General features: G+C 38.8%; 1 protein-coding gene across 1 annotated transcript in view; it reads left to right on the plus strand.

The window, feature by feature from the left end:
* Positions 1 to 4237, plus strand: part of pgfb (placental growth factor b) — a 73466-nt gene extending 69229 nt beyond the window's left edge. Inside the window, exons 6-7 of the mRNA XM_028821675.2 lie at positions 2316 to 2378; positions 2559 to 4237. Of these exons, the coding sequence (XP_028677508.1) occupies positions 2316 to 2378; positions 2559 to 2580 (85 nt within the window). The 3' untranslated portion in view covers positions 2581 to 4237. The remainder of the gene's footprint in view (positions 1 to 2315; positions 2379 to 2558) is intronic.
* The last annotated feature ends 18550 nt before the right edge of the window (positions 4238 to 22787 follow it).

Raw genomic sequence — 22787 nt, forward strand, 5'->3', positions numbered from 1 at the left:
TTTTCTAGCATGAACCGCCTTTTTAAGGTCATGCCATAGCATCTCAATTGGATTCAGGTCAGGACTTTGACTAGGCCACTCCAAAGTCTTCATTTTGTTTTTCTTCAGCCATTCAGAGGTGGATTTGCTGGTGTGTTTTGGGTCATTGTCCTGTTGCAGCACCCAAGATCGCTTCAGCTTGAGTTGACGAACAGATAGCCGGACATTCTCCTTCAGGATTTTTTGGTAGACAGTAGAATTCATGGTTCCATCTATCACAGCAAGCCTTCCAGGTCCTGAAGCAGCAAAACAACCCCAGACCATCACACTACCACCACCATATTTTACTGTTGGTATGATGTTCTTTTTCTGAAATGCTGTGTTCCTTTTACGCCAGATGTAACGGGACATTTGCCTTCCAAAAAGTTCAACTTTTGTCTCATCAGTCCACAAGGTATTTTCCCAAAAGTCTTGGCAATCATTGAGATGTTTCTTAGCAAAATTGAGACGAGCCCTAATGTTCTTTTTGCTTAACAGTGGTTTGCGTCTTGGAAATCTGCCATGCAGGCCGTTTTTGCCCAGTCTCTTTCTTATGGTGGAGTCGTGAACACTGACCTTAATTGAGGCAAGTGAGGCCTGCAGTTCTTTAGACGTTGTCCTGGGGTCTTTTGTGACCTCTCGGATGAGTCGTCTCTGCGCTCTTGGGGTAATTTTGGTCGGCCGGCCACTCCTGGGAAGGTTCACCACTGTTCCATGTTTTTGCCATTTATGGATAATGGCTCTCACTGTGGTTCGCTGGAGTCCCAAAGCTTTAGAAATGGCTTTATAACCTTTACCAGACTGATAGATCTCAATTACTTCTGTTCTCATTTGTTCCTGAATTTCTTTGGATCTTGGCATGATGTCTAGCTTTTGAGGTGCTTTTGGTCTACTTCTCTGTGTCAGGCAGCTCCTATTTAAGTGATTTCTTGATTGAAACAGGTGTGGCAGTAATCAGGCCTGGGGGTGGCTACGGAAATTGAACTCAGGTGTGATACACCACAGTTAGGTTATTTTTTAACAAGGGGGCAATTACTTTTTCACACAGGGCCATGTAGGTTTGGATTTTTTTTCTACCTAAATAAAAAAACCATCATTTAAAAACTGCATTTTGTGTTTACTTGTGTTATATTTGACTAATGGTTAAATGTGTTTGATGATCAGAAACATTTTGTGTGACAAACATGCAAAAGAATAAGAAATCAGGAAGGGGGCAAATAGTTTTTCACACCACTGTACGTCTGTGCGTGGTGGTTCTTGAAGCACTGACTCCAGCTGCAGTCCACTCTTTGTGAATCTCCCCCACATTTTTGAATGGGTTTTGTTTCACAATCCTCTCCAGGGTGCGGTTATCTCTATTGCTTGTACACTTTTTTCTACCACATCTTGTCCTTCCCTTCGCCTCTCTATTAATGTGCTTGGACACAGAGCTCTGTGAACAGCCAGCCTCTTTAGCAATGACCTTTTGTGTCTTGCCCTCCTTGTGCAAGGTGTCAATGGTCATCTTTTGGACAACTGTGAAGTCAGCAGTCTTCCCCATGATTGTGTAGCCTACAGAACTGGACCGAGAGACCATTTAAAGGCTTTTGCAGGTGTTTTGAGTTAATTGGCTGATTAGAGTGTGGCGCCAGGTGTCTTCAATATTGAACCTTTTCACAATATTCTAATTTTCCGAGATACTGAATTTGGGACTTTGATTAGTTGTCAGTTATAATCATCATTAAAAGAAATAAACATTTGAGATACATCAGTCTGTGTGTAATGAATGAATCTAATATACAAGTTTCACTTTTTGAATGGAATTACTGAAATAAATCAACTTTGTCATGATATTCTACTTTTATGACCAGCACCTGTACATTTTTTTTTCCATTTCTCCATCCAAATTTAATTTTCAAAAGTCAAGGTCAATTAAAGAAGCCATACTGTTAGGAAAACCATTTTTTTTATTTCCCTTTAACTTTTTGCATGTTTTTCCTGTAGAAGTTCATTTTATCATAGCATACCATTCTCAACCCCATTTAATCCAGTCCAGGGTGGTGGGGAGCTGGAACCCATCTTGGTAGCATCAGGCTACCAAGACAAGAAACAACACCTGGCAGGGCAATAGTCCAGTGCAGCAGTTAAAGTATGACCAGGGTTATGTATTGACCTATATATGGAGTTTTTAATGTGTAATATAGTATGGTAAGTTACCAAACAGAAATTTCTACCTTGACAGAAGCTTGTAACTGAAATAAGATTGATTGTCTGACAGATTTAAATTGCCCAGTACAAATTAGATGTTTTTTTCTTAGAAGAAAACAGAGAGGAAAAGGAAGAAGAAGAAAAGAAAAGGCAAAATCTAAAGAATGTGATGTGTAAGTATTTTATTGATTCCTGCTCTTAATTTGAAAAAGCAGAAATAATGCAAACTGTGTCTTGTACTGAACTTCCCAATTTCACTGAAAAAGCAACTTTTCAAGTAGCACAGTAAATTTTATGTGCTACACAACCATCAAATAAGTATTACTCTAAAAATATTTCTTTTTAAATTGCAGATGTCAGCCTCCACGCAGGTAACTGAAAAAAACACAAGACTGCAGCATTTCAGTTTTTTACAATATTTATTCTGCTCTCAGAAAGATGAAATTGGCAACTTGCTAACTAAGCACTTTTGAAAGATGGCATGTATTCTTCAAGAAACCGTTCACAGTCACAATAGATGGACTATCTTCTGTGCTATTTAATCAGCCCTTCAGAATGACATTTGGGGGAAGCTTCACAAGTGGACCAAGTTCATCATCATACAAATAAAGAAAACTAATTTCAAAAGCCCACAATCAATATATTATATGTATGTATATATACTTATATGAGAAACTGAGATTTTTTTAAACAAATATTTATTATAAGATTAGAGATATTAGATTTCTGTAAAGTAATCCATGATATAAGAGATATGTGTCTAGAAATTAGCTAAAGAATATGCCAAAATTATTATGGATAGAGACCTTTTGACGAAGCAAAGGATTTCAGATGGGTCTAAAGAAAGAAGCCATGAGTGTTCTCTCTTGTCCGAAGTAAACAGGAAGACCTACATTCAGTAAGGCAGAAACATGCTACATGCATTAAGTATTGTATTCATGTCAAGTTGACACTGTAAATTCAAGTAATTCTGGTGTAACCGTCCCTTGCTTATTAATTGTGAATGGCCTGATAACCATATTTACATCATATTTTTGCCATTTGTGTTACTTTATAATTCATTCAGAATTCTGCTATCGTTATTGCAAAATGACTACTAGCATTTAAGGACAGTTGTACAGTACATAATACATTCTGCTGTTAATTTTATTCTTCCAGTATTCAGGTGATACCCTCCTTCTCAATTAGTGTAGCCACAAGCAGACCTGAAGCCACTCTTGATGGTTTTCATCCCTTGTCGGTGATGATGCCTTGTTAGAGAATAAGAACTTTTCAAAAATAGACTTTCTTGGTTTTCTTCTCATCAGGAAATATTGTGAGAGCTGTGGTTGTATTTGGTGCACCCAGTGAAGCTTTAAGTGACATTTTCAATGGCTTCTACAGCTTTCATATCAGCACGTGATATGGGGCTTCAATGTTTCATAGAAATAAAGTGTTGTTTCATGGTTTTTGATGTAGACTCTTGTAGCAGCAGGAGACCATATTTTCTGTTCTTCGTTCAAAAAAAAAAAATCAGTTAATACTGCAGATGTCACCATGTTGATTCTCATCATGACATCTCTAGTCTCATTGATTTGATATGATACTGTGTTACGTTTGGCTTACATCATTTAGCTGAGGTTTTCCTGCATTAGAATGAATAACCTTGTCTAATTTGTGATGTTAGCATGTGCAGTTTCTCCATATGTAAACTACTGTGTATATCTGGTTTCAAAAACAAACAATAATGTTTTTTTTATCTTCTGCTCTTTGCTTGAGGTGGCAACACGCGAAACATGCACAGCTACTAAAATGAACACACTTATGTCTGTGGGAATGTTTTCCTTCGGTGATATTGTGATATCAAACTCAAACATGGAAAAGCACCTCCCACTCTAGAAGCCATGTTTAAAAAGGGAATGATTGGGCCTGTTCTGAAATTTTTACTTAAGGTCTTATTGTTATAAGATCGCTTTTTTCAATTCTTTGAAATGTTCACCTGTTTTGTTTTAGTATTGGTGTAATAAATTAAATAAAAACCTCAGTAAACTGATGTTTTGACAGTAGAAAGACACAAATGTCTTTGATATAAAGGTAATTTGTCAAGGACTTCTTTTATACAAAATCTATTCACTTTTCATACAAGTTGTGCCAAGCAAACATAACTTACTTACAGAAATTGTGTTTTAAAAGCAACAGAAATAGTTAGGTACATGTGTGAATTGGAATAAGTTTGTGTTTTGGAAAAAAATGTACTTTTGGTAACTCCATGTAGGATCACTATCTATTCATTTGTGGGCAGCTTTTTAAAGGAAATAAAGCAACTAAAGTATACTGGAAAGAGCAATCATTGTTTAAGAAACAGAATATAGTGTCTCATGTTATTTTAATTTAATATATGAGCAATTCAGAAGTCTAAGGTAACTGTAGCCAGTGTGGTGATTCATTTCTTAAAAATTCATTGTCTTTGTCAGTTTATTTATATAACATGGCACTTATAACAAGAGAATTTTCATGTGTTCTCATAGTATGAAATCATTTTATTTGTACAGACTAGAAATTCAGCCAGAACACTATGGAAACAAAGTGCTGTTTTGAACAGTACCATGGCATCTTTGATGGTTGCAGAATCATGACTTCTATACAGACAGCATCTCCTGCAGCACCTAGATGCAGGAGGTTATGAAGGTTTTTCATTCAAGTAAATGAAACTATACTCTTAACTGTGTTCAATATTAATTTGTAAATTTCTGAGTACATGCTGACTTAGTAGAGTTGAAAAAAACAGCAGACATAAAAAACTGGATAGCAACCATGTCAAGGTTTATCAACCACCAAAGATGGCCAAGGGCCATGGTAAAGTCAGAGACATCAATGCACACAAATTAATAAATTATTTAGCATTTAAGGCCAATTTAGGAAATTATATTTCAAGAGGTGGTATTTACAATGCATATATCCCTTTGCATTATTATGAATAAACTATGTGATGTATAAAGTTGACTGTAAGATGTTTTAAGCCCTGTGTATTTCTTTTGCAAGTAAGAATAGAAGCTCTACAACTTCTCAACTGGCTCATATTGATGTAAAATTTTAATTGGTTTAAGTGATTTCAATTAAACAGATTCCTGAAAAGGAAATTAGAGTCCAGGCCCTTGATCTATACTTAGACAACTTTAAAAATATAGAAAACAGGTCTTTTCCAGCTGAGCAGCAAATGACACAACCAAGGTCAGTAGTGACAACTAAAATGATGCGAATTAAGTAAATAAGTAGATAGTTCATTTCAACAATAATGTTTGTTGGAATTTGATTTTGTGAAGGTCATATTAGTAAAACATCAATACACACCTACCACATAAGGACAACAGAAACCTTTATTTCCTAGCAGCCAACAAATAGCTGTTCTAACCCAAACACACTGAGAAATATTCATCACTTTACCACATAAGACTCTTAAGATGAATATGTTAAGTTAAGGCATCTGACATTTTGTGGATACCCACGTTTATGAAATTTGATACCCATTTTCATGAAGCTGTTTACCTGATGAAAAAAGAGGGACTGCTGATCTCAATGTCTGTAAATATCATGCAAAAGTAAGTGAATCCATGGTGTATACAGTGAACAATGATTTTAGGGGCTGTACACATCACACTCTCTGTTTCTTGTCTTCAGCAAATGTCTCAAAATAAACATCCTCTACTAAGTTTTTGTTTTGACCACAACAGATGTTTTTAACCTCTCATGTTAGAATGCTGGAAAATTATGGTACCCAGGAACTAAAAATACCTTTAAAACTAGACCAGTAATATATATACTGTATATTGCTGAGAGTTATTTAAGTAGCTCTAGTAATTTAGTATTGCAAGTATTTCATCATTGTGGTTTATTTCTACGAAACCAGTTCCTTTTGCCAAAATGCAGACCTCTGGCTGATGAACAACAGATCAAATCTAGTAATCCAAATCATTTTCTTCTACAAGCAAGTCAAAAAGATAAAGACCCTCACAGAACTTTAGGAGATCAAAGGTCTAATTCTATTCACTTCTAGACAAACTCATTTTAATCAGAAGAAAATAAGCGGAGATATTAGGCCTCCGGATGTCTTCACAGCTGTTTCTGCATCCTGTTGGACATTGCTCAAAAAGATAGCTCTTTTCCCTTTTTTTTCTAAGAAATAAATATGCATTTCACATTGTGAATGAAACTGTTTCAAGTAGTTCAAGCATTTTGTTATGACATTTGTTCATTTCAGTTCTCACAGTACTGAAGTAGGAATCTACCAGTTGAGGACAGTATATATTTGATGGTAAAAAAAAGGTGTTTTTCCATGATGCCTCACTGCATCTACGTCATTCAGCCAGGAATAAATTGGCAAATTAGTGTGTGCTACAGTTTCTATCCTATTTACCATCCTATGAGTACATGGTGTTAAGTGTTGTCTCCACTTTTTTACTGCTTATTGTGTTAATAAATAACTCCCACTTTGTTAAACTTCATCAGATTTTCTGTGCAAACTAAAGTTAATGCTCACACTTGCTTCTGTTGTATGCCTTATCATGATTTTACACTGGGATTTTAATATACATTGTGTATACTAATTGTTCCTTTGCCAATGAGTTCTTGTCTCATAATTTAGATCTGATTTGTTCTCCCTGTCCTCATGACATCGAATTCATTGTTTGATAATAAATTCAGACTATAGGCTTTGTATTGTCTTTGTAAATCCCAGTAGAAAACTATGTATTCTTTTATCTAGTGATCCATTCACTTTTCCCAGTCCTTACATGCCTCTTCTAATTTTGACTTTTGATTACTCCTCTCTGCTTCTCATTTTAATTAAACCTGCTCTAATGCATTTCATTGTTTTGCACCTTTAAGCAGTGATGTGCACAAACCTTTGTGGCCGAAAAGAGGAGAAGGAAATTGTTATGGGATAGCATTGTTACAAATTAGTGGCAACTATTATGTCTGTGTTTTCAGTTTTATGATAAGTGTGGATATAATTCCAGGGGCATTATAATATTCACAACCTTGGAAAAAGATGTTTGTCCATGTTTTCTCTTAATGTTAAGATTATCAGAAGAGACACTTCCCTTCACTCTCCTGCAAATATACTTTATTTTCCCAATATAACACACCATAACACGACAAAAGAGAAAATATTTTTTTTTCCATTTAGTTAAGTGAAATACTAACTTGTCCTTAACAGCAAGTGTTCACATCATATCCATCCATCCATCCATTATCCAACCCGCTATATCCTAACTACAGGGTCACGGGGGTCTGTTGGAGCCAATCCCAGCCAACACAGGGCGCAAGGCAGGAAACAAATCATGTGCCAGCCCACCGCACACACACACCCACACACTAAGCACACACTAGGGACAATTTAGAATCACCAATGCACCTAACCTGCATGTCTTTGGACTGTGGGAGGAAACCGGAGCACCCGGAGGAAACCCACGCAGACACGGGGAGAACATGCAAACTCACATCATATCGTATCTTAAAATTTATTTTCTTACATAAAATACTTTTTAGGGTATATTCAGGTAGCCACCAAAACTTGATACTCTGATAGCATACTGTATATAACCATTCATTTTTGTGTACTGACTTTGAGCAAGGAAAAGTAAATTAATTATGATCCAGAACCCTGAAGTACAATGTACAATGATTTTACATACAGTATAACATTAAGCTATCTTATTGACAAAAACAAATCAAAAACAATACATTTTAAATACCCTGTTGCTTTCTAGGTGTTCTCAACTTTTGGGTTGTAGAAGAAACTCCTCCCAGGTTTTGACAGATTACAATGACTTCATCTTTGTTCACAGTCATATATTTCTCTGTGGACAGAATCAGAAGATCAGAGAACTCCATCTGTTGACATAGATTTCTGAGTTTGGACTTAAAAGAACTGAGTTTGGAAAACTCAGTTGATTCAGGCATTTTGATATGTTTTCAGCAACTGTAAGTGTTGCAAACACTAAATTAGCATCAGGTCTTCAAACACACCCAGCATTGGTTAGATACACTTCTTTGGTCAGATGTATGCTGAATGAAATACAACTCTATCACTAGATCTAACCTAACTATGCTCAAATGATACTCCCAAAATCAGTCCTTATTATTCTCTGTCAGAACAAGCAAATACTCATGCAGACAAAGAAATGCACATTTGGATATGCCCGCAATGCTTTGTTTGACTGCAATGCACTTAAGTTCTAGAGTTAGAAAATGTTGTTTGCTGTGAAGAAGGTTATTTTGTAAATTTCTAATAACTTTTCTTAAAGTTGTTGGTGGCCCACCAGAGCAAGCCAACTAGAAAAACTGTCATTGAAAGCGAAGTGATCATGTTTTACTTGTGCATAAGCATTATAGCTACCTTCCATGTTATAAAAACCAACACGACCAGCACACAAATACTTTTTTATACATTTGTTTGGAATAAGCAATAAACAGTAAACACTAGTCTAGCTAGCTTTAACAAGGCATGCTGCTAATCAATGTTTTATCTCTTGATTCTTACTAAGAAAGGAATCACACACTTGTGCTAGAAAATGATCAATTAGGTAAAAATGAGAGAGAAAAGGCTACATGGGCCAATGAGGGTAAAGTGTCAGGGGCTTGATCCACCATTTTGTACAGGTCCTGTCTACCACAGACGTCCCTGCTGCTCACTCATCAGCATAATATACCCAAGAACTAAGGGTGATGAAAACAACTGATTGTTATGTAGAATGCTGTTATATGCTGTCTTAACTGTCCACTCTTCTAATGACAATGAGCATATGCTTAAGTACAGGGATGCTTTGAATAAACCCTGGTTTCCTTACTATCTTCCTATCATAAACAATCATACAAGCAATCCCAAGAATCCTTTCTCTATTCTTAAAAAACTTATTCTTGAAGAATCCTGTCTTGTAAACTTCAGGCCCACTTGTATCCTCACATTCTTAACAAAAGTGCTATAAGGGGTTGTTGCTAAGCAAATTCAAATTAAATTCAAATGTACTTAGCTGAACAGGCCATTTACAGACACTTTCGGTCTGTTTTCCACATGTTACATAACAACGAAACTGCTTTTTTGAAAGTTGTTAATGATCTCCTTTTATTTGCTTATGCTAGGGTAATGCAGCATTTTTCTGCTTTTTCTTCTTCTTGATCTTAGTGATGCCTTTTGACACTGTAAGTCATAACATACTTTCATCTCCACACTTTTTCAATTGGCATTTCTGGCACAGTTCTACGCTTGATTAAATCTTATCTTTTTGATATACAGCTTTTTAATTACAATTGGTAAACAAAATCCTCCTCCACGCCCGTTACACAATGTGTTATCAAGGGATCTGTTCTCTTTTTTTTTACTAATCAATATGCTCCACTTAGAACAAATTATATGACAACATGACTCAGCTTTCATAGTTACGCTGATGACACCGAAATTTATCATCCACCACTGATCTGCCACCTCGACTGATGCTGGAATGCATTTCTAATTTAAAGATTTGACTAGATATGGATTTTCATATATTGAAAACTAAACCCCAAAATTCAACAGCACTAACAATGCTGGTGTTTTTTGGACAACAGTAGTTGTTTGTAATATAGGTGTCCATTTTGACTAATCACTTACCATTGTGTGTCAAATAAGCTAAAACCATGCTTATGATTACCTTTCTAAAATCTTCTGTCTTTGCCCATTACTTAACAGGGGAGATGCTGACACACTTGTTCATTTTTCATCACTTCTCATTCTGGCTACTGTAACTCTGTTTAATAAACTTCATGTTAAAATACTAACTAAACTGCAATATATCCAAAACGCAGATGCTAGAGTTCTCATGCATACCCAGCAAACAGAACACATTACTCCTGTTCTTTGCCATTTGCAATGGCTGCCTGTTTCTTCACATCACATCAAATATAAACTAAATCATTAATTTAGTTTTGCATGGTTTATGTCCTTTATATTCTGCTGTTCATGTTCTCTTTAAAAAAGTAAATTGAAAACTTTTTGGTTTAAGCAATTATTTTTTTAGTCTTAGATTTGTAACACAAGTAGTGTTATTGCTGAATTGTTTGGTTTATATTGTTTTGCTAATATTAATTGATACTGGTTTCTTGAGCTTCTATATATTTTGCAAAGTATCCCGAATTTGAGAAAGGTGCTATATAAATAAAAAGCATTATTATTATTATTATTATTATTATTATTATTATTATTATTATTATTTATTATTTATTGGCAGTGAGACATTTTATGGTATACTATAATAAAAAAGCTTTAATTACAATCAGTTGGCAAGAGGTGGATGGCTGCTGGCTTTGTACTGAGAAGGCAATACAAAGTCAGAAAACTATGGTCTGGTGACAGTTGAGAAAGTCCCTTACGATGTTGCTTTAATAATGTGAATATCTTAATGGCAATCAAAGGAAACATTCTACACACTAAAGCATGTATTTTATGTAATCTGAAACAGAATTTATTTGAGGAGAAACCTCTTATTTGCAGTAGGTAACACTACATGATAGAATGTTATGAAATTTCCTATGACTTTTTAAATTAATCCGAATCCTTAAAAGGTTGACTATTAAATTTGTGCTCCTAGTAAATACTGCAGTTGTACTATTCATTTTTTATGATTTCAGTTCTTAAAGTGCCTTTTTTAAGAGGAAATAAAAAGTTATAATTTGCTCATTTTAATATGTATCACTGCGCAACAATCATAATCACAAATTGTAAATTCTGGTGTAAAATATAACACCTTTCAGTATATCTTTCTAGTTGTAAGTACACTATCAAATGAATGATTTTTATTATTATATAACTCTGTTAATTTTTCGGCTTTTGATGAATCTTGGTCTTGCTGCTCCTAAAGTCCACACGCAGCGCTTCACCCAAAAATGCAAGAGTTTAAAACTCTACAAAATGAAATATCAAAAGTAATATAATTAATCTTCCATTCTTTCACCTCTCTTTTAGAAGTTCCCAAATTATGAGTTTGCTTAAAATATACACCAGAGAGTGGTAACATGTTGCATGTTGATTAGCACATGCAAGTAAGAATGTCACTGTACTCTGTACATGTAAGAATAATAATCCTATAAAGCTATATACCTACATAAAATGATATTACATAAAATGTATTTTAAATATATTCTTGTTTATCATAGCCCCAGAGAGTGGCAATGTGTTTTTTGCCCATGTAAGTAGAATTCCACTGTACTGTGTACATGTGACATCTGCTACTACTAACATAATGCACTTCAAATAATAAAATTATTATGCTCATAGGTTACTACAGTATCTTTTTCTCACAACTATTCTCATGTTTCTAACACACTTTGTGTCTTATGTTGAAGATAAATGTATCACACTGGCCAGAAATATAACCTACAGTAACCCCTGTAAAGAAAATATAAATATTTTTTGGAAAGAAGACACATACTCTATTAAAGTAGTTTATTTCTCCTCCCACAATCCATACTGGTGTCCATATCATGAAATTGCACTTGGACGGCTTTCAGAAAATTCTGTGAAGAAAACTACTTCATTATATGAGTGCTATCATTTTTTTTTACATTTGTGATTCTTTTCTTTACCTACAGAAGGGTTTGCACATGTAAGAATTTGTTTTATTATCTCAGCTAAGGCACATCATGTTCTCTTTTTCCTCACATGGTCTTAATTAAATGGAAATATTATAACTAAACAGCTAAGGCTGAGATGATTCTCTGTGCTTATAACAGAATCTGACAAGCAACAACAGAACAAGTTGTGGCATTTTATTCGTTATTTTGCACTTTTATATTTTTAAATACTGCCCTCTCGTGGACAATCATGGAAAATATTCCAAAAATAGAGTGGATTCAGAAAGTATTCAGACTCCTTCATTTTCTACACTCTTTATTGTGTTGTAGATTTAATATAAATAGTAAATCTGCCATGTTTGCCCATCAATCTAAATTACCAATAATGACTAAGTGAAAACATGTTTTCAGAAAGGTCTGCAAATGTATTACAAATCAAAAAAAGTATTAATTATGTAAGTAAAATGGCAAATTTATCCATTTAAAATTAATTCTGCAATACAATAAAGCAGTGGTCCCCAACCTTTTTGACAGCAAGGACCAGTTTATTAGATGCAAATTTTTCCACGGACCGGTGGGGAGGGGGTGTCAGTTTTATACACAATTTACATAACATTTCTATTATTATTAAGTTATTAAGCAGTTCGCATACGTTTGCAACCCAAGATTTTTCTTCTTTTTTTGCATATAACAAAGACATATGCTTTGCATTTGCCATTCCTACAGATTGCACATCCCAAACATTAACACTGCTATCTTTTTTCGTGTCTGCCGTTTCTATAGGAGGGTGACAATGAGTTAAATTCCAATGGATGTTTTTCAAATGTTGACAAGCAATAAGCAAAAGGTATCACTAAAAACCACAGGAAACAAAAACAGCAAAAAAAAAACATTACAATGAAAGTTCGAAGAAAGAGATTTTTTTTACAATGTTTCTGTTTGGGGATCGTTGTGCAAACGTGCACATCTGAGCAGCGACCACAGATCTAACTGCTCTGTGGATGATTTGTTCAAGCATTTCAAGGTCACTTCGTTGTAATGAAAGCATCTGCTGAATGTACTTCGTAGTAACGCGATTTCTATAGACTCGTGTCATATGGGAAAACTGTAGGGACCATAAAAATACTTTGTTGTAATAGTCTCTCCCCTCGGTCTCTCTCCTCTCTCTGCGCCGCTGCAAAGCCCCGCCTGCCAAGCATTCTGAAAAGTCTGAGTGAGTCTCCGTTGCCGGCAGTTCTCTCGCGGCCCGGCAGTCAGTAGTGGGCCGCAGACCGGAGGTTGGGGACCCCTGCAATAAAGTATGCAGAAAGTGAAGGGGCCTGAATATTTTCTGAATCCATTGTATATACAGGAAACACATCCTTGGATTTTTTTTTCACATTTTGTTTTGTGCTACAATATGTAAACGTAATGGATTATTTGAGATATTTTATCTTTTGACCACAATCAAAAACTGAAACTGAACGCAAAGTTCAGTGCATCCCTTGCAACTATATTTTAAACAATAAATACAAAATGACTAATTTTATGAGAAGTCACTCCCATTATTATGATAAACTAAGGGGCTTCGCCCCCTGCTCGCTTCGCTCACCAACCCCCAGGGCCTGCGCTAAGCGCCAGCCACTTCATGTCTCTGCCGCTCGTGTATGTGGATTTCACTTTCACCAAACAACAAACCTTTTAATTCTCGTGGATATGCCTCTTCATTGGGAAGAAACACCACTTTTCCCTGATGGCAACATGAATTAGACAATCTACAAGTCTCCAAGTTAAAGTTTAAATCCGAACAATATATTCGATCTCTTTTCACTGTTCTGCTTTTTCACCGAGTAATAATTTCTATTTTCTTTTTTTTTCTTTTGTTATTTATCTGTTACTAAATCCTTCATATTCACACTTTTTGATCTATGCCTTCCAAAAGCACTGGTTATGTTGTGTTATGTGTGTGTGTTGTGTTTCCTTATTTAGTCTCCCACGTTGGCCTTCTAGCCCAATTCATTATACCTGTCCTCTTCAATTAGACAATGAGCCCCAGTTTAGTGAGGATATATGGCTATGCCTGGAAAGCATTAGGGAAAGGAGGCCTTATTTTAGTAGTGTGTTATAGACCACCCAGTGCAGACAGTAATAGCAACACACATCTTTTTAGTAATATTAAAAAAGCAAGTTTACAGGAGGATATTATAGTCATGGGAGACTTTAACTATATGAATATTAACTGGGATAACTTTGCAAATGGTGGAACACAGGAGCAGGGGATTTTACAAGTAATCAGCGACTGTTTTTTAACACAGCATGTTAAAGAACCAACAAAGGGTGGAGCCTGTCTAGATTTAGTATTTTATAATAATCAGGACAGAATTGTGGGTGTAGAGGTGATTGAACCACTAGGGTCAAGTGACTATAATATAATACAATATAATAAAATTGTTAAGTTTAACTTTGGTAGGGCAAATTTTGAGCAGATGTGGAAAAGTCTAAAGAGGATACACTGGGATAAGCTTGTTAAGTGTGGACACATTCGTGGAACAGGTTTAAAAATGTTTTACATGTAATGCAGGACAGGTACATACCTAAAATTGGAATTAATAGGAAAATTTAAAAACTCAGCAGTGTGTTAATAAAGAGTAAAAAAAGAAGCTACAAAGGAAAAAACAGCTGTGTAAGGCATATACTGTAAGACTAATAACTCCAAAGTGAATCGTAGGGCGTATCAGAACATGAGGGCAACCATTAAGAAGGATATTAGGGAGGCTAAAAGACAGTTGGAGAGGAATATAGCAGATAAGGCGAAAGACGACCCTAAGAGATTCATTCAGTATTTTAGTAGTAAAAGAACAGTGAAGGAGGAGGTGAAGTGCATCAGGAATAGTAAAGTGAAATTAAAAAATACAGATACTGAAATAGCGGAAGCTCTAAACTTGTATTTTTCTGAGGTCTTCACAAGTGAGGAAGCAGATAACATCCCAGCTGTAAATGAGACTACTAAGGAGGTTCTGAGTGATTCAGAAATTGTAGAGGGAGAAGTATTGCTCAGAATTAATAGGCTGAAATTAATCAAATCACTAGGACCTGATAATATTTACCCTTAAGTTCTTAAGGAGGCTAGAGAGTACATATATAAATCCTTGACACATATTTTTAGGATGTCACTGCGCACTGGGTTGATTCCATAGGACTGGAAAATGGTAAATATTATCCTATTATATACATAAAAAGGGTGACTGGGCAGATCCAAGCAACTATAAGCCAGTAAGCTTAATGTGCATCACAGGAAAATTAATAGAAGAAATTATTAAGGATAAGATTGAGCAGTACATGAAGAGTACAGGAGTCTTTCTGAACATTCAGCATGGGTTCAGAACAGGGAGGTCATGTTTTACTAACATGCTGGAATTCTTTGAGGAAGCAACAAAAGGATATGATCAAAGTGGAGAATACGATATTATTTACCTTGACTTTCAGAAAGGATTTGATAAGGTGCCACATGAGAACTTAGGCATCAAGCTAAAAGAAGTGGGAGTTCAAGGTGATGTTTGTAGATGGGTGCAGATTTGGCTCATACACAGGAAACTGAGGGTTATGGTGCGAGGAACCTTATCAGAATTGGCTGATGTTAAGAGTGGTGTTCCACAGGGGTCAGTGCTAGAGCCACTGCTATTTATAATATATATATAAATGACTTGGATAGGAATATAAGTAATAACATGGTTAAGTTTGTAGATGATACTAAGAAAGGTGAATTGGCAGATAATTTGTAATCCGTTAAATCATCACAGAAGGACTTGAGAAGCTTACAGGCTTGGGTGGATTTGTGGCAGATGAAGTTTTATGTCAGTAAATGTAAAGTATTACACATAGGAAGTAAAACTTTTTGGGGTTTGATATGCAATGCGAGGTGTGAAAATTTAGAGTACAACTTATAATAAGGATTTATGAGTTGTAGTGGACTCTATTCTGTCAACTTCCAGACAGTGTTCAGAAGCCATTAAGAAGGCAAACAGAATGTTAGGTTATATAGCACGATATGTGTAGAACAAGTCCAGGAGGTTATGCTCAAGCTTAATAATGCACGGCCAAGGCCTCATCTGGAGTATTGCATGCAGTTTTGGTCTCCAGGCTACAAAAAGGACATAGCAGTGCTAGAAAAGGTCCAGCGGAGAGCAACTAGGCTCATTTAGGGCTAGAGGGGATGAATTGAGCCTTTTCAGTTTAAGCAAAAGAAGATTAAGAAGTGACATGATGGAAGTGTTTACAATTATGAAGGGAATTAGTACAGCAGATCGAGACTATTATTTTAAAATGAGTTCATCAAAAACACAGGGACACAGGAAGTTTTTCTTTACACAGAGAACCACAGACACTTGGAATAAGCTACCAAGTGCAAAGTAGACAGTAAAATTTTAGGGGCTTTCAAAACTAGACTTGATGTTTTTTAGAAGAGTTAAATGCATAGGACTGGCGAGCTTTGTTGGGCTGAATGGCCTGTTCTCATCTATATTACTCTAATGTTTTAATGTTCTAATGCTCTCATGTTCTGTGTAATAACATTTGTAGTCTTGTGTACCTCTCTAATGCCAGACTGCTTTTTATATTGAGCTGTGAGTTTAAAATTTTTTAACTTTTATGTTCTTTTATGCAAGCATGTAAGAAAGAAAGACTTATAATTCTACTAACAAGCATGTTTACATACATTATACTAATCATTAAATCATACATCATTTACAGAAATGTCAAATTTCTGTCTAATGTTGATCTAGATTATGGGCTTTGGCATTACTATTTTCCAGCTGGACAGTCTTTGCATTAACATGCAAAATACAATTATGATTCCTGTCAATAAATTATTCCAAACCATTATTCATTGCTTTTAAGCTGTTCCTGCCCTTGCTGATAAACACTCAATGAGGCAAAAGAGTTGTACTAGATTTGTACTAATGTGAACCACTTTACAAATTATTATAATGAGCATGGAAACATGATTTACATAAAACATCCTCTATGAAAACAAAAGTAAATACAGAGAAATCGGAGTCACTATCCTTTAATAGCACATGTTCTCCTAAACATTCGTAAAATTACAGCTTTAAATGGAGAACAATACTGGTGCAGGTTTAATAGTCTGCATGGACTGAAAGGTATTAAGCAGTATAAGAAAGCTGCTTTAATTATTACTTCATACTGATAAATAAAAATTTACAATCTCAATAGCTAAATCAACAAATCAGAAACACAAATTATTTGTCACACATACAATTAATATTAGTATGACTGACTTTATGGATTTCTTCAATACTCATACTTTAGCCTGCACTCAAAGAAGAGTGCTAAATTTAAAAAAGTACTTTTTATAATGGGTGGTAGTGCTGCTGCCTCACATGTAAGGAGACCTGGGTTTGCTTCCCTGGTCCTCCCTGCATGGAGTTTGCATGTTCTCCCCGTGTCTGTGTGGGTTTCCTCTGGGTGCTCTGGTTTCCTCCCACAGTCCAAAGACATGTGGGTTAAGTGCATTGGTGATCCTAAATTGTCCCTAGTGTGTGGTGGGTGTGCGTGTGCCCTGCGGTGGGCTGGCGCCCTGCCTGGGTATTTGTTCGTGCCTTGCGCCCTGTGTTGGCTGGGATTAGCTTCAGCAGACCCCTGTGACCCTGTGTTAGGATATAGCGGGTTGGATAATGACTGACTGACGTTTTATTATTCTGAGTCAAAGGTTCAGATACTGGTCTGTGCATTGCTTGCATGGATTTTAAACACCATACCTGCATGTGTCTTGTCAATGTATTTGTGTTTCCTCCCACATTCCAAAGACATGAAGGTTAGGATGACTGGCATCCCCAAACAGGCCCTGTATAAATGGGTATGCCCTGTGATAGACTGTGCCAGCTGGACCGGAGTAATTCAGGAGAGCAAAAATCATGTGAAAAAGAAGGGTTAATTCAGGAGAGAAATTATCAACCGACAAAGAAGGGTTAACTCAGGAGAGGAAAAATCAACTGAAAAAGAAGGGTGTGTATGTATGTGTGTGCGTACGCACGTACGTAGTACGCATGTACGTGTGTACGTACGTAGTACGTGTACGTGTGCGTACGTAGTATGTATGTATGTGTGTGCGTACGCAGTACGTATGTGCGTGCGTACGTGCGTACGTAGTACGTATGTATGTGTGTGCGTACGCACGTATGTGTGTGCGTACTGTGACAGATTAAGGTCTCTGTGACCCCTTGAACCCTCAGACTAGACGTCAGACACCAGATAAAAGTCCAAATAATAGTTTATTATTAATAATAATAATAAATGTGCACAAAGCACCCTACTTTCCACAATACTCAATAATAAATCAATAATCTAATAACAATACACCAATCCTCCACTCCCAGACACGTTGCCACCCTTCCACCCAGCTCAGCTCGACGTCTGGGATTTCCCATAGTCCTTTTATAGTCCTTGACCCAGAAATGTTTCGCCCTCTCTGTCCACGTGATTAGGAACACTTCCGGGTCATATACAAACTCTTCTTCACCCCGGAGGCACGTCGTTTCTTCCTGTCTTGTGATCATGACGCACCTCCGGGGTTATAGGGCACATAAGTGTCCGACAGCCTCCCTACAGCGACTCCTGGAGGCCCCCATGGTATCCAGCAGGGCTGTGCATATAAACTACAGAGTCCATGATGCCCTGCTGGAATTCGGGGCACGTTCATGCTGTCGGGAGAGCTCCTCCTGGCGGCCTGGGGGTGAGGGCCGGAGTAAAAAGCCGGCAATCCTTCACAATTCCCCCCCCTTAGCGAAGCCAACTGGGGCGAAGCGACCAGCCCCGCGAGGGACAGAGGACGCGTTAGCCGAACCTTGGCGACGTTGTCTAGGCTCCCCAGCGAACCTTGGGGGAACGGTGTATCTTCTGTCCCACCGCTCCCCTGTCCTCTGGGGACAACTTCGCCACACGTAGCCCGGTTGCCGACAGTTGTAGCACCGCCGATGTCCTCCTGGTTGCCTCTCTTCCCAAGACTTGAAACATCTTGGGAATTCGGTCAGCTCCACCCTTTCCTCCATTAACGAGGGGTTTATGGCCGCTTTGCTGCTCTCTGCCCGTTCCTTTACTTTGTCAGGAGACCTGCGTTTTATTTCGGGGATCTCCTGCTTTCTCTGGGGCTTGTGTACAGCGTGAGGCTCTCTATGGAAAAGACAGAGCCTCTTTGCTGTTTGCACGCCCGTTGTCCTATGTTGTTTCGGAGGCGGCATCATTAGTACCACATCGCTCCGGGTAACAGCACTGTTTAGCTGTACCAGGGAGATCGGCACTTCCCCCGCCCCTTTCGTTACCAACAACAACTCCCTTACTACGCGGGTCGGGGTTTTGAGGTCTGCGTCGCTCCGAGGAGCCGTCTCATACAGCTGCCCCGGCTCTATTGGTCCTTCCCCCGACCACTTGGTTATCATTCCGCTCTCTTTTGATAGGCACGCAGTGCTTTGGCACCCGCTACTTATTAACTGCGGCGCCGGATCACACTGCGTCCCTGTATACTGTACGGCACAGGTTTTATTTATCTGAACCACTCTTTTAATCTGGGGCATATCCACAGTTTGGGTCTCTCTATGTGTATGAGAAAGCCCCTTTACTCTCTGAACAACCTTTGATTTTAAATTAACCCGAGGCGGCGTCTTCAGCCCCGCATCGTTCCAAGAGCCAGCACTTTTCAGCTGCCCCAGTTCAACCGGCGCTTCCACCGCCCCTTCCGTCATTGTACCACAATCTTTTGTAGGGTGCGCAGTGACTTGGCACCCGGTACTTATTAAACACGGGCCCGTTTCACACTGCGTCCCTATATTATTATATACGGTACCGTCTTTACTAACCTGTACCGCCAAATCATATAAGACGGGACGCTCACGTCCTAGTCGCCGTAGGTAGTCATCCACCTTCTTTACCGGCGCTTCGCCCGTCACTCCCAAGTCTCCGATAATCTTCTTTATTGCCTGTAGCATCTGTAAAATATTTCGTACGGGTTCGATTAATTTCTCGAGTTCCCGCACGTCTATAAAGTTATTTATTTTGGCCAGAGGCAAGCTTATTTCCTTGTTAGCCTTACCTGCCGGTCGGGAGCCAATGAGCACGTCCGCTGTCGGCACGTGCTCTGACGGGTCTCGCGGAGGCTTCTGGGAATTGCAGTTCTTTTCGTCTGAGGACCGGATTGCCTTCTTTGGCAGACTGCGGTCTGTCTTTTTTAATTTGTCGGCAGACCGATCAGCCATTTCCCGGCACTCCTTACCTTCTTGCGGGGCGAGCAGTGCTTCGCTCGCCTCCCCCATTCCCTTCGGAAAGTCCAAGTCCGTCTCTTCAGAGACGGAGGCGCAAACAGCGGGACGCGGACCTCCTCCTTTCGAGAACACACCGGGGTTGATCACGTGTCCCTCGCCAGCACCCGACCTGCGGAAGTTGCCTTTACTGCTCGTTGGCTCGAACAGGAGCGTGTCACTATCTTCTGAAATATCCCCGTTTTCCTGTGGAGCCTCCAAGTGATCTTTTCCGAGGTACATGCACAGGACAAAGTGAGTTATTTTAAATGGATTATTTGTTAAATTCCCGGCACGTACCTTAGAGCGATCGTCTGTACATGGAGGTTAGAGTCCGACAGCCTCCCTACAGCGACTCCTGGAGGCCCCCATGGTATCCGGGACACGTTCATGCTGTCGGGAGAGCTCCTCCTGGCAACCTGGGGATGAGGGCCGGAGTAAAAAGCCGGCAATCATTCACAGTACGTAGTACGTATGTATGTGTGTGCGTACGTACGTAGTACGTATGTGTGTGTGTGCGTACGTACGTAGTACGTATGTGTGTGTGTGCGTACGTACGTAGTACGTATGTGTGTGTGTGCGTACGTACGTAGTACGTATGTGTGTGTGTGCGTACATACGTAGTACGTATGTGTGTGTGTGCGTACGTACGTAGTACGTATGTGTGTGCGTACGTACGTAGTACGTGTGTGTGTGTGTGCGTATGTATGTGTGTACGTACGTTTGTAATACGTATGTATGTGTGTACGTACTTATGTGTGTACGTACGTACGTATGTGTGTAGGTATGTGTGTGCGTACGCGCGTACGTAGTACGTATGTGTGTGTGTGCGTACGTACGTACGTGTGTGTGTGCATACGCACGTACGTATGTGTGTGTGTACGTACGTCGTATGTATGTATGTGTGTATGTATCTGTGTATGTGTGTGCGTACGCACGTACGTAGTACGTATGTATGTGTGTGTGTACGTACATAGTACGTATGTCGTATGTGTGTACGTACGCACACATATACATAGTACGTATGTATGTGTGAGCGTACGCACGTATGTATGTGTGTGTGCATATGCACGTAGTACATGTGTGTGTGTGTGTGTGTGTGTGCGTACACACGTAGTACGTATGTGTGTGTGTGTATGCGTACGTACGTAGTAAGTATGTGTGTGAGTGCGTACGTAGTACGTGTGTGTGTGTGTGCGTACGTAGTACGTGTGTGTATGTGTGTGTGTGTGCGTATGTATGTGCGTACGTACGTTTGTAATACTTATGTATGTGTGTACGTACATATGTGTGTACGTACGTATGTGTGTGTGTGCGTACGCACGTACGTATGTGTATGTGTGTGCGTACGCACGTAGTACGTATGTGTGTGTGTGCGTACGTACGTAGTACGTATGTGTGTGTGCGTACGTGTGTGTGTGCGTATGTGTGTGTGTACGTACGTTTGTAATACGTATGTATGTGTGTACATACGTATGTATGTATGTGTGTATGTGTGTGTGTGCGTACGCACGTACGTATGTGTGAGCGTACGCACGTACGTATGTGTGTGTGTGCGTATGTAGTATGTATGTGTGTGTGTGCGTACATAGTACGTATGTGTGTGTGTGCGTACGTACGTACGTATGTGTGTGCGTACGTGTGTGTGTGCGTATGTATGTGTGTAGGTACATTTGTAATACGTATGCATGTGTGTATGTATGTATGTGTGTACACACGTACGTAATACGTATGCGTGTGTGCGTACGCACGTACGTATGCGTGTGTGTGCGTACGCACGTACGTATGCGTGTGTGTGCGTACGCACGTACGTATGCGTGTGTGTGCGTACGTAGTACGTATGTGTGTGTGTGCGCATACGTACGTAGTACGTGCGTGTGTGTGCGCGTACGTAGTACATGCGTGTGTGTGTACGTATGCACACACATACATACATACGTACGTATGTATGTGTGTGCGTACACACGTACGTGTGTGTGTGCGTACGTACGTAGTACGTGTGTGAGTGTGTGCGTACGTATGTGTGTACGTACGTGTGTGTGTGCGTATGTATGTGTGTACGTACGTTTGTAATACGTATGTATGTGTGTACGTACGTATGTGTGTATGTATGTGTGTGCGTACGCACGTACGTAGTACGTATGTGTGTGTGTGCGTACGCACGTACGTATGTGTGTGTACGTACGTCGTACGTATGTATGTGTGTACGTAAGTATGTATTTGTGTACGTACGTCATACGTATGTATGTGTGTATGTGTGTGTGTGCGTACGCACGTAAGTAGTACGTATGTATGTGTGTACGTACGTAGTACATATGTATGTGTGTACGTACGCACACACATACATACATACATACGTACGTACGTACATAGTACGTATGTATGTGTGTGCGTATGCACGTAGTACATATGTGTGTGTGTGCGTACGCACGTAGTACGTATGTGTGTGTGTGCGTACGCACGTAGTACGTATGTGTGTGTGTGCGTATGTATGTGTGTACATATGTTTGTAATACGTATGTATGTGTGTACGTACGTATGTGTATACGTACGTATGTGTGTACGTACGTTTGTAATACGTATGTATGTGTGTACGTATGTATGTGTGTACGTACGCACGTACGTAGTACGTATGCGTGTGTGTGCGTACGTATGTACGTAGTACGTATGCGTGTGTGTGCGTACGCACGTACGTAGTACGTATGCATG

This window comes from Erpetoichthys calabaricus, chromosome 16 (genome assembly GCF_900747795.2).
Source record: "Erpetoichthys calabaricus chromosome 16, fErpCal1.3, whole genome shotgun sequence".
Lineage (NCBI taxonomy): Eukaryota > Metazoa > Chordata > Cladistia > Polypteriformes > Polypteridae > Erpetoichthys > Erpetoichthys calabaricus.